The 12,387-nt window shown below is 56.2% G+C and overlaps 4 protein-coding genes across 5 annotated transcripts; 2 read left to right on the top strand and 2 right to left on the bottom strand.

The window, feature by feature from the left end:
• Positions 1 to 223: 223 nt before the first annotated feature.
• IUM83_14002 (CMGC/CDK/CDC2 protein kinase) lies at positions 224 to 3,475 on the bottom strand (the record flags this gene model as incomplete). Of its 2 annotated transcripts, XM_067938716.1 has the most annotated exons (10): positions 224 to 412; positions 475 to 656; positions 729 to 998; positions 1,072 to 1,130; positions 1,201 to 1,238; positions 1,785 to 1,819; positions 1,912 to 2,032; positions 2,102 to 2,302; positions 2,377 to 2,933; positions 3,022 to 3,475. In XM_067938716.1, 10 exons carry the CDS (start codon positions 3,473 to 3,475, stop codon positions 224 to 226), a joined length of 2,106 nt encoding a protein of 701 aa, XP_067787541.1. The 2 variants fall into 2 exon arrangements, with proteins under 2 accessions (XP_067787541.1, XP_067787542.1); XM_067938715.1 differs by having other exon boundaries at positions 1,201 to 1,819.
• Positions 3,476 to 4,984: 1,509 nt separating this feature from the next.
• IUM83_14001 (CMGC/CDK/CDC2 protein kinase) lies at positions 4,985 to 6,999 on the bottom strand (the record flags this gene model as incomplete). Its single annotated transcript, XM_067938714.1, has 10 exons — positions 4,985 to 5,001; positions 5,066 to 5,134; positions 5,233 to 5,247; positions 5,321 to 5,590; positions 5,661 to 5,719; positions 5,793 to 5,824; positions 6,377 to 6,411; positions 6,503 to 6,623; positions 6,706 to 6,906; positions 6,973 to 6,999. The coding sequence occupies 10 exons, from the start codon at positions 6,997 to 6,999 to the stop codon at positions 4,985 to 4,987; spliced, it is 846 nt and encodes a 281-aa protein (XP_067787543.1).
• Positions 7,000 to 9,516: 2,517 nt separating this feature from the next.
• IUM83_14000 (putative nuclease) lies at positions 9,517 to 11,224 on the top strand (the record flags this gene model as incomplete). Its single annotated transcript, XM_067938713.1, has 2 exons — positions 9,517 to 11,030; positions 11,197 to 11,224. The coding sequence occupies 2 exons, from the start codon at positions 9,517 to 9,519 to the stop codon at positions 11,222 to 11,224; spliced, it is 1,542 nt and encodes a 513-aa protein (XP_067787544.1).
• Positions 11,225 to 11,878: 654 nt separating this feature from the next.
• On the top strand, positions 11,879 to 12,280 carry IUM83_13999 (putative nuclease; the record flags this gene model as incomplete). Its single annotated transcript, XM_067938712.1, has 1 exon — positions 11,879 to 12,280. The coding sequence occupies one exon, from the start codon at positions 11,879 to 11,881 to the stop codon at positions 12,278 to 12,280; it is 402 nt and encodes a 133-aa protein (XP_067787567.1).
• Between the last annotated feature and the right edge of the window lie 107 nt (positions 12,281 to 12,387).

Here is a 12,387-nt window from a genome sequence, read left to right as displayed (position 1 = left end):
CTTTATTGTGCAAGGTTGTAACTTGGTTGATCTGGACGCCGTGAACTGCTCGCTTGTATTCTGCCTTTTGTTACTTGTTGTTTCCTCGATGTCCCGAAGGTTGGCGAGCACGTATCGCTTTCTGGACATTGCTTTGCGATGCCAACTAGCGTGAGGAGTTTACGCACCTACGACCTAGAGACCGAGCTCTAAATATGTAGCTCACAAATACAGACTAGACCAACTAAAATGCCATACTAAACGAGGTCGGCGGGAGCACGTTCGCCACCTGGCATCGTTCTGCTTTCGAGTAGCGTTTCTTGATCACCGCCAAGTTGTTCGACGGTGAGTTAGAGTACAGTGTCTGAAGCTCTCCCATACACTCTTTCAAATCCGACCAGTTGTACTGGGAGGCATCGACCAGCTCCTTAGTCTGGAAAGCAAAACGAGAATGTCAGCAACGGATGCGCACGCAACATCGCAGAGCGGACTCACCATCGGAAATCCATCCATCGTGTACATGGCCATCGATAAGCAGCAAGCCGCCACTACTGACGGTAAATACTTCAAGAACTGGTATTCTTGCAGCGCCAGTTCGAGCAAGTAGTGCGCCAGCATGGACGTCTTTTTCTGAATGGGCGGGATCATGCGCTCGTAAATATTCAGGAAATCCAGCGCTAGTAAATCAGACAGAAGATACGATGAGATCGAAGTTTACGCGGAATCTGACCAAGCAAGTAGAAACTTACCGGTCGGCACCGAAAGCGTAAAGTTGAGGGTGTTCAACAGTTTTTCTTCCATCTCCAACACTTCCACAGATGTGTACACGTTGTCGGCGCACATGGCGAGATCCTCCACACCAATGTACGACACGTCTTCGCATTTAGACGCAACGTGCAAGCAAGTGGCACCAAGCAACTGGAATTGAGTCTTTTTCACCATGACAATATCCAGGTAGCGATCAGTGTAGTTGACGGCAAGGAACGCCGTACGCAGACACATCTCGAACACGTCCACCACTGGCAAGCACGTAAGCACATCAGTTTCACTCACACTTGAGACTACATGCAAACACAGAATAGAATAGCTTACCTTCAATTAGCCAGTCGACAAGCATTGATCGATGAGCGGGTCGAAGCGTTTTTTGTCGACTTCATGGAAGAAAACAAAATGTCATTTTAGAACCGTGCATGTCATACGTAATATACATAGCCCACGTACCTCAAGTACTTGATTTCCTTCCACGACTCCAATTCTGTCTGACGCAGATACGCGTGAAACAGCTCCACATGCTCGGGAGTAGGGCCAATTCGTGCTCGGCTCATCGTGTAGCACATTTGGTCCATGGGAATCTTAGGTGTAAGCGGTAAAAACGCAGGTGCCTCGTCGGAGAAATACGGGTGGCGAAGAGCATCTTCAGCCGTAATGCGCTGGTCTGGGTTATACACAAGCAACTTTGTTAACAAGTCGATGCCGAGATCCGAGATTCCCGGGAACAGGCGATTCAAAGGTCGACGCTTCCAGTGCGGGAACTCGAAGTGATAGTTCGGCAACGACGAGAAACCCGGCCAAGTTTCCGAGGTAGGCGTCGACAGCTTGCTGAAGATCTGGAAGAGTTGGTCAATCTCTGATATCCCTGTGAAAAGCGGCTTGCCTTGGGCCATTTCAGCGAATATGCATCCAACAGACCAGATGTCGACGGCCGAGGAGTATCCACGGACCCCCATGAGGATTTCAGGGGGGCGGTACCAAAGTGTAACAACCTCCATGGTGTATGTGCGGCGGGGGATTCCTGTTGCTCGAACCAACGCAAAGTCGGAGATCTGTAGTGTTGCGTCACCTAGATGAGAGGACGATACACCAAGCAATGTGGCATTGTAAGTGTATGTTCCTTGCAACTGCCGCACAATAAAATCATTACGAGTAACTCACTGAGATTGTCTGGGTCTGACGTCTTGATAAGGAGATGTTTTGGCTTGAGGTTACGGTGCAAGACTCCGCGGCGATGACAGTACGCGATCGCATCCAGAAGTTGGTGCAAGAGCTTACGAATCTAAAAAATCACAACTGAGCATTAGAACAGCGCGGGACTATCTAGTCTCATAGAGTACGCAACGCTTACCACAGCCTCCGGCAACACACGACCACCATTGGGATCCCCCGATGGGTTTATAACTTCGTGTAACGTTTTTTCCACGAACGGGAAGAACACGTGGAGTTCATCCTTGGCGAGGCTGATCAATTCAAGGGATGCAATGTGGTCATGCTTGATTCCCTTGAGCACTGCCAGCTCTCGGAGCATGTAGTATGGTACGCCCTCTCCCTGTTACACATCAAAACCATCGTCAGTGCGTGTTAAGACAGCATAACGAGACTCACTAGCAATACTCCGCATACCTTGGGGAAGACTCGGGCCTTCTTCATGGCCAGAATTTTGCCTGTCGAGCGCTGACAGCACTTAATGCACGTGCCCTCCGTCCCTTTGTTCTTGACGCCCAGGTTCTTAAAGTTGATCCAGTTGACGGATCCTTCGGGAGTGACACTCGGGAGCGATCGATACAGCGTTCGTCGACTGGTCAGGTCCTTCCACTTCCTCGACACTTCCGACATGCTCTTCAGGTCGTCGGCGGTCACCAGGAACGAGAAGACGTGCAGGATAATGTCGATCGGCTGCAGGTCGAAGTGCTCCGAGGGCGTCAGCACCGCCTCCACCTCCTCCATCTTCACCTCGGGGGGCGCGTTGCCCTCCCAGTCCTCGTCGTCATTGGCGGCCGGCGACGCGATCAAGATCTCTCGACGCACCACTTTGCTCGCGCGGTGCTCCACGGCGCGCTCCGACGGGTCGATGGAGAAGCCCTCCTCCCCTGCCTCCTGGCTGTGGATGTGCTCCCTCGCATAGGCCACAAAGTCCGCCGTCTTCGTCTCGCTCTCCTCCTCCCGCTTCCTCTTCCCCACTGCAGCAAGCAAGCAACAAGTAATAACAACAATAAGTGACACACTCTCTCACTCACTCCTCTCTCTCCTCCGCCGGCTCGTTCGCACCTGACGGCGTCGAGTCGACTTTGTACTTGGTCTCCACCGCAGCGGGCTCAGCCTTCACAGGGATCTGATTCTTCGTCTGATTCTGCGTCTGATTCCCGTGCTCCTTGTTGGGCAGCGGCTCCGCCTCGCGCTTGAGCTGGAGCTGCTTGGCGCTGGGCTTCTGCTGTTCCTGCGGCTGCTGCTCTCGCTCCTCCTTGACGCCGTCGCCCAGAGACTCGGCGCTGGTCTGCGAGGCCAGGTCCAGCGGCTCCGGCTCCACGAAGCCCTGCGCGGCAGCCGCCTGCGCGCGCGGCGTGCCGCCCAGCGCCGCCAGGATGGGGTTCTCGGCGCCGGCCGTGCACAGCAGCAGCGGCAGCCCCGCTCGCTTGCGCTCGGGCTCGGGCACGGGCAGCGCGCCCTGGCCGCGGCGCTTCTTGGAGGGCGTGGCGTCCGACGACGGCGGCGGGGGCTCCATCGGAGTGCGGAGTGCGGAGTGCGGAGTGCGGACGAGATCTCCGTTTCCCTCTTGGCGCTTGTATGGGAGACTGGGCGGCGCGCGCGCTCTGCTGTGCGCTGCTCTTCCTTCGCTTTTCCGCGCCTCCGATTGGGCGGCGAGCGGAGACCATCACTCCGGCAGTTTCGCCGCGCGCGGATTGGCTGCGGTTTTGCGAAAGTGTGCGCCGATTGGCTGCAGAGGAAGGGCGTCGTGGCGTTGTGCGGATTTTCGCGAAAAGGCCGGCGAAGATAGCTGCTGTATCGAGGGTTGGTAACGTTGAAGCGGGTCTAGCTGACTAGCTACTATCTATCTGCCTGCAGGTTGGGGCAACGCAGAGGAAGGTCGGTGAGCTGTGGCTGGGGAGCTGCTGGGAGGGTGGGGCTGCTTGACAATTGCAGGCCACCAGGGAGTTTCTCCGGGACGCCAGCTCGGCAGGCTCGAACCATCTCGCGATGAGATAAGTCGCTTCTCGGTGTGGCGATGGCAGGCAGCGGCAGGTTGCAGTGCGCCGGCACGAAACTGCATGCACAGAGGGAGAAACGGACGGACTTGCGCTAATTGCCGTCGGTTTTAAATAAGGGCGCGATAGACAAGTTGGTAGCATTGCACTATACAGTATGCACTACGAAATGTGAAGTTCACCTCGCATTGTGAAAACGACAGTGCCTGCAACTTCGTCACGCTGCACTCTAATGTGTGAGCAGCAATGCAGAGACTGCAAACGTGTCATAATATGACAAATATTATTTGCCATCCACGGGTGTGCTTCTCAGCAATTCCGAATAAGAACTCAATCGATCGTCGATGTCACTCGTTTCACAGCGCGAAGCAGCACTACGTGTAACTTGGGCTCATGATGGCTCTAACGAGGGCACAGCGCTTGAAGCTTGCTCACGTTGGGGACAGCACGATGACAATTGGCATGATGCTGCAACGACGACCCCAAAGGCTCGGGCTTTGCCAGCGTTGTACAGGGCTGCGCGACGCATGGCTAATCGCATCAGTGTTCGGTCCTGGGCCCACCACTATCGCACTAACAACAAAATGGCTGATCGTCGGGCTAACATTGCCATGGATACACAACGGAGCGTGCAATTCGATCACTCTTTCCGATGAAAACTGTTTTGATCTTCTTATCACTTTTACAATAAACTCCATTTTTCGTGATTATTAGATTAAAAGTCCAACAGCATAGTCAAGTATCTGGTTGGCATTATGCATTTTTTTAATTTTGTGCGCGCGGCACAGCAACTACGATTCGTAGTCTACGAACAAGATAGCGTCTTGTACAACATAAGAAGCAGTCCGCAGGTTAACTAAAACGCCATTCTGAACGACTTCGGGGGAGAAATGCTCGCTACCTCGTATCGTTCTGCTTTCGAGTAGCGTTTCTTAACAACAGCCAGGTTGCTTGCCGGCGAGTTACAGTACAGTGTCTGCAGGTCTCCCATGCATTTGTCCAGATCCGACCAGTTGTATTGGCAGGCATCAACCAGCTCCTTGGTCTGCAGGAAAACATGTTAGCTTAGTGTCGAACACAAATACAACCTCAGCGTTTTCGAGGCGTACCATTGCGGTCCCGTCGATCGTATACATGGCCATCGACAGACAACATGCTGCCACCACTGACGGCAAGTACTTCGTGAACACGTATTCTTGCAGCGTCAGTTCTAACAAATAGTGTGCCAGCATGGCCGTCTTCTTTTGAATGGATGGGGTCATCCGCTCGTAAATACTCAGGAAATCCAGCGCTACGCCACAAGCACCAGCAAGTCAACAACTCGACAGCGTTCACTGGCTACCGAATTCAACTATTGACCGTACCTGTGGGCATCGAGAGCGTAAAGTTGAGGGTGTTCAACAGTTTTTCTTCCATCTCCAACACCTCCGCAGACGTGTACACGCTGTCGGCGCACATGGCGAGATCCTCCACGCCGATATAAGTCACGTCTTCCAACTTTGACGCAACGTGCAAGCTAGTTGCGCCGAGCAACTGGAGCTGCGTCTTTTTCACCACGACAATATCTAGGTAGCGATCAGTGTAGTTGACGGCAAGGAATGCCGTGCGTGGACACATCTTGAACACATCCACAACTGACAGGAAACCACAACGAGCGAGTAAGTCTCGAGTACATTTTCAGTATTTCCCCCCAGCACGTCATACCTTCAATAAGCCAATCGACAAGCATTTCCCGGTGGACTGGCAGGAGAGTATTCTGACGGCTACAATTCGAACAACATAAGACCGTCACTATGGGCAGCATTTCCTGGTAATCCAAACCAAGCCTGCACGTACCTCAGGTACCCGATATCTTTCCACGACTCCAACTCCGCCTCGCGTAGATATGTCAGGAACTGCTTTACATGCCCAGATGTAGGCATTGACCACATTTGGCTTACCGTGTAACACGCTTGGTTCACCAGGTTCTTCAAAGACACCGGCAAGAAAGTAGGCGCTTCATCGACGAAATACGGGTGGCGAAGTGCTTCTTCGGCCGTGATACGCTGCTCCGGGTTGCAAGTCAGCAACTTCGCCAGCAAATCGATACCAAGATCTGAAATGCCCCAGATCAGGCGAGTCCAGGGGTGGCACACCCAGGACGGGAACTCGAAGTGGTAGTTCCGCAACGACGAGAAACCTGGCCATGTCTCGGTGGTGGGGGTCGATAGTTTGCTGAAAATCTGGAACAGCTGATCGATCTCCGAAATGCCCGTGAAGAAGGGCTTACCTCGAGCCATCTCAGCAAAGATGCAGCCAATAGACCACATATCGACAGCTGAAGAGTACTCCTGCACCCCCATCAATAACTCCGGGGCGCGGTACCAGAGCGTGACCACCTCCTCTGTGTACGCGCGGCTAGGAATTCCAGTAGCTCGAACCAAAGAAAAGTCCGCGATCTCCAATACCGCATCGCCTGCAGGAGGAGGGCACAACAAGATAAGTGTACGCTCGTCGATACTTTTGCGTCGGCAACAAGGATTGCCAGCACAATGCGAGAGACTTACTGAGATTCTCGGGGTCGGGCGTCTTGACTAGCAAATGCTTTGGTTTGAGGTTGCGGTGCAAGACCCCGCGGCGATGGCAGTACGCGACCGCATCAAGAAGTTGATGCAGAAGTTTGCGGGTCTGAACTCGAAACACGCACGAGCAAGTTAGAGCTAAAGGTGCTGATTACCTGCAGTGCGCTACGTAACCTTGAAAAGCTTACCACGGTCTCTGCTAGGACTCGTCCACCCTCCGGATCTTCATCTGGGTTGATCACCTCCTGCAGCGTGTTGTCGACGAAAGGGAAAAAGGTGTGGAGCTCGTGCTTGTCGAAACTGACTAACTCCAGCGACGAAATGTGCTCGTGCTTCATCTCTCTTAGCATTGCCAGCTCTCGTAGCGCAAAATATGGCAGACCTTCTCCCTGCCGCACCGAATGTGTCAGCTCTTGCATTCACTCACTTGTAGGCAGGCACCCAGTATTTCGTACCTTCGGGGACGCCCGAGCCTTCTTCATGGCCAGAATTCTGCCGGTGGAACGCTCGAGGCACTTGAAGCATTCTCCCTCGGTGCCTTTGCACTTGAAGCCCAAGTTCTTGAAATTGACCCAGTTCACGGACCCATCGGGATTAATGCTTGGCACGTCTAGATACAGCCACCGCCTCTCAGTCAGCTGTTTCCACCTCCGTGACACGAGGGCCATGTTTCCCAGGTCTGCAGCCGTGACCAGGAAGGAGAACACGTGCAAAATAATTGCATTCATCTCTTCTTCCTCTCTGAGCACTTCCTGCTTCTCAACAACCACCACGTCTTCCTCCGCAACAACCACCGATCTCCTCAACGCAGCGAGTATCGGGTTACTAGGGAATGGAGCGTGCATCGAGTCTCTGTTGGTTACTCTGGACAACTTGCTGTGCTTCAAAGGGGGAGAATTTCGACTGGCGAACCACATCGATGTAGTAGCAGCACGACACTTTGTACCCACGCCGCATCAACCCACGCTGCTCGATCAGACATGATTCGGAACTTCCAGTACTCACATGGATCTCCACTGGAACTCGGGGGAAATGAACTGACGTCCCCCAAGTCCCTAGCATTGGCGTCACCATGTCTCTCTGAGCAATCACGCTCGACTGAACTGTTCCAGCCGAATCTAGTTGAGCCGCCCATGACGACACGTTGACCCACGAGTTTACCTGTTACTTTGCTGCCGGTCTGTGAGTTGAGCAGGTGTGAAAACTCGTTGGCGAGCGTTCGCTCTGTGATCGTAACGTGGTGGTGGCAACCAGCGAGTCTTCAGTGGTTGAGTGCAAACATATCAGCTCCACTTCAACGTCGTCGAACCACTGCAAAAAGCACCAACTCTTGACCATGGCGTCTGGACCGTATCCGATAGGATACGTTGAACACTGCGTCTGTAGCCATCTTTGTCTGCACAAAGGTCGCTTGGCTGCAGGTGAGCTTGGAACCGTGACGAAAGAGTCGTATCGGCTCGCTACATTCCACACATCTTTGTCGCCCGGGGAGCGCGGCGATGTGCTGCTCGAGTACCTCCAGTGGAGCTCGCAATCGGGTACCCGAACCTGGGGTATACCCGACCTTCGGGTAGGGTGCGGGTACCCGAAATTATCCTCGGGTTAGGAGAGTACCAGTTCTTTCAGTGCTTCACCAACCCGATCGACTGTATCATCTACTAAACCGTGTGCAGGCCGTACTCGCTCGCACAAAAAGCAGAAAACAAGTTCCGCTTCATTCATTGTGGGTGCTGCAGACTTGTGCTCTTCGGACGAGAGCGATGACGAAATGCACCATGCGTAAATCTTGATGAGCAAGAGGAGTTCGACAAATACATGAGCTGCTCCCTAGGTAAAGACGATAAAACGAGCCTCGACGTATTGGAATGGTGGAACTCCACAGGTAAACCAGCATATCCGAAGCTTGCGATGGTGGCAAGGGCGATACTGTGCATTCCGGCGTCAAGCGCCGTATCGGAAAGCAATTTCTCCACTGCGGGAACCGTAATGTGTAAATCGCGGAATTCCCTCAATCCATCGATGCTAGATGATATTCTCGTAGGGAGATCTAATAGCGATCTCGTCGACTGAGAGTAAAGATGAACTCTCCATATATTGCACATTTTGTTTTGATTGACTCTGTTTGTATATAATGGGCCGGGTAAAGTTCGGGGTTCTGTCGGGCGGGTGCGGGTAACCCGAAAATCGCCATTGCGAGCTCTAACCTCCACTAATATTACATCAGTTAGTATTTTAAAGATACGAACTGATGTAAAATGGTTGTAAAATGCGCTTTTCGAGCAGGTTGGGTTGCTTTTGTGTCGAGGAGCCCCAACCTTCGCCACTAGAAATCGCCGGACGACTGGAACCCCTTGTGGTCGTGTGACTTGTGCTACATGTATCGCTACTTGCGTGGTGGCGCTGCCGTACGTCGCGCCGGTCTTGCCATTCCTCTCGACGGTGTGTGAACCCGTGCTCGAACTCGGCAACACGAACGCTGTTTGCGCATCTTATGCACTCCACCACTCCTACTACCTAGTCGCTTAGGAGGCGGTTGTTAGGCGGACAGAGAGCACTGCAGTCCATTGCTGTCCAACGTCAATAGAGCCAAATGGGCTTCCAAAGGCCAGACTCGCTAGTCCAGAGACGTTCCAGTAATCCTCGTCAGTGAAAGTGCAGCTTTTTACTACTAGTAGATATGATATTAGAATTGGATATGATGCATCCTAGTAACTTGAGCGGACGGTTGAACATCTCCCGTACGGCGTTTCCAGCCCCGCAAGAAGAAGAAGAAGAGTACTTTGATCACCATCATCCATTTTCATCCCGGTCGTAAAACTTACGATCTTAACTCCAGCAAGACCAAGTTGAAGCCGCGTTGCGTGGCGCACACCAGTCCCTCCCCCGTCCAAGTCGATAAAAGATACGTGTCAACCTCGCGGAGCTCATCGCCGCGTCATTGCCCAATTCGCCGTCCAAGGCTCAAGCTCACTCCGCCTCCTCTCCTCCTCTCCACAGCCATGGCATCGGGCGTCGCCACCGTGAAGGCCGTCCTGTCGGGCGACACGCTGGTGCTCATGGGCGCGGCCGCCAACGGCCCTCCGCCCGAGCTCATGCTGACGCTGGCGTCGCTGCAGGCGCCGCGCCTGGCGCGCTCGCCCGAGCAGAGCAACGAGCCGTACGCGTGGGCCAGCCGCGAGCACCTGCGGCGCCTGTGCATCGGCAAGCAGGTGCGCTTCAAGGTCGAGTACCGCGTGGCCGCCATCTCGCGCGACTTCGGCTCCGTGTGGCTGCCGCCCAACGCGCGCGGCGTGGAGGAGAATCTGTGCGTGATCCAGGCGCGCTCGGGCTACGCCAGGGTCAAGACGCCCGAGCAGTCGCGCGACGGCGCGTGCGTGGACGTGGACAAGATGCTGCAGCAGGAGCAGGTGGCCGTGAACGAGAAGAAGGGCATGTACGCCGACGCCGACGCCGACTCCAACGCCACCGTGCAGTGGCACGGCGCGGACGGCGCCGCGCTCGTGGCCGAGCACAAGGGCAAGCTCGTGCCCGCGCTCGTGGAGGCCGTGCGCGACGGCGCGTCGCTGCGCGTGATCCTCAAGCCGTCGCTGCAGCTCGTCAACTTCGGCCTCGCGGGCGTGCAGTGCCCGCGCGTGAACCCGCCGGCCAGCGCGGCGCCCACAGAGGGAGAGGAAGCCGCCCCCGCGCCCACGGGCCCCGCGCCGCACGCGCGCGAGGCCAAGCACTTCACCGAGGTGCGCCTGCTGCACCGCGACGTGGAGCTCAAGCTCGAGGGCGTGGACAAGTACGGCAACCTGTTCGGCAGCGTCGTGCACCCGTCGGGCCGCAACATCAGCGTCGAGCTGCTCAAGAACGGCCTCGGCCGCATGGCCGACTGGAGCTCGGGCTTCACCAGCGCCTCGGCGCGCGCCTCCATGCGCACGGCCGAGAAGGAGGCCAAGCAGCAGAAGCTGCGCGTCTGGCGCGAGTATGAGGCGCCCGTGCTGCACTCGGCCAAGCACCTCCAGGGCACGGTGGTCGAGGTCATCAGCGGCGACTGCCTCGTCGTCTACGTGCCGGACGCGGCCACGCCTGCCGAGCAGGAGAAGCGCATCTACCTCAGCTCGCTGCGCGCCCCGCGGCTGGGCAACGCGCGTCGCCAGGAGCCCAACGCGCCGTACGCCGCCGAGGCGAAGGAGTTCCTGCGCCACCGCGCGATCTCCAAGACGGTGCACATGGAGGTGGAGTACGAGAAGCCCAGCCCGACCGGCCAGGGCGACGTCATGACGTTCGCCTCTGTTTTCCTCGAGCCGACGGCGAACGCGCTGAAGAAGAACCCGACCGCCAAGGGCGCCAACCTCGCTGTCGACGTTGTGGCCGCTGGCCTGGCCGAGGTGGTGCGTCACCGCCCCGACGAGGAGAAGAGTGAGTACTACGATGACCTCGTGACGGCCGAGACCAAGGCCCAGACCCAGAAGAAGAACCTGCACTCGACGAAGGAGCCCCCTGCCACCGAGCGCCGCGTGACTGACCTGTGCTTCGATGCCACCAAAGCCAAGCAATTCCTGCCCTTCCTGACGCGCGAGCGCTCGACCCGCGCCGTGGTGGAGCATGTCTACTCGGCTACGCGCGTGAAGCTCTTTGTGCCCAAGGAGAACTGTCTGCTGAACTTCGTTGTTGCCGGCGTCAAGTGCCCGCAGCCTGCTCGTCACGGAGCTCAGGGAGTGATTGTCGCCCCCGCAGAGCCTCTTGGCGAGGAGGCCAAGCTGTTCACGAAGCGCAGTGTCATGCAGCGGGAGGTGATGGTGGAGATCGAGGACATGGACCGTGGTGGCAACGCCTTCGGCCCTCTGTTTGTGGTGCCCAGCGGCGGCGGCAAGCCTCTGCGCGACGATCAGCACAACTTTGGCGTGCGCCTTCTTGAAGAGGGTCTGGCGTGGGTTGACTCGTTCAGTGTGGAGCGCACGGCTCTCGGCAACGTGCTGCAGCGTGCTGAGGAGCGTGCCAAGGCTCAGAAGAAGAAGTATTGGGCCACACACGACGCTCAGGCTCAGGCTAAGGCTGCCCAGGCGAAGCAGGTGAAGACGAAGGACGACGTGATCCCTCGCGTGAAGCTGTCTGAAATTGTGAACGGCACACACTTCTACATTCAAAACGTGGGCGACCGCAACTGCGCGGCCGTGGAGGAGAAGATGAAGGCGTTCACGCGTACACACGGGATGGCTGGCAAGACTTTCGAGGTGCGCCGCAACGCTGTGTGCGCTGCCCTGTTCGATGACGGCAGTGGGCCCGCTTGGAACCGCGCCAAGGTCGAGTACGTGCACCCGGACGGCTCTGCCCGTGTTCGACTACGGCAATGAGACCACTGTGACGGCCAACCGTCTGCGCCCGCTGGACGCCGACGTGCTGCAGTTCCCTCCCCAGGCTAAGGAGGCCGTGTTCTCGTGGATCAAGCCGCTGGCCGCCACGGAAGAGTTCGGTGCCGACGCTGCCATGCGTCTCGGCGAGGTTGCCTGGGGCAAAACCCTTTCGTGCCGCGTTCACAGCACCGAGGATCACGGCCGCCTCCAGGTTTCCCTGTACCTGCCGGACGGCAAGAGCGTTGCCGAGAACTTGCTGGAGGCTGGACTGCTGCGCACTGACCGTAAGGCTCTCCGCTCCGTCCTGCCGTACCAGAAGGCCGTCGTCGACGGCCTGCTCAACGCACAAGAGACCGCCAAGAAGCAGCGTCGTTGCCTGTGGCAGTATGGTGACATCGAGTCCGACGACGAGCAGGGTCTCTAGATGTGTCGTAAGACCAACCATAGTTCTTAGCACTTTCAACTCGACGTAAAAATGTAAAGAAACTTAAGGAAGTGACAACTACGCAAAACGTTCTGGCCTCCAGTTTG

This window comes from Phytophthora cinnamomi, assembly GCF_018691715.1.
Source record: "Phytophthora cinnamomi strain GKB4 chromosome Unknown Contig60, whole genome shotgun sequence".
Lineage (NCBI taxonomy): Eukaryota > Oomycota > Peronosporomycetes > Peronosporales > Peronosporaceae > Phytophthora > Phytophthora cinnamomi.
This window is presented reverse-complemented; position numbering and strand designations above follow the sequence as displayed.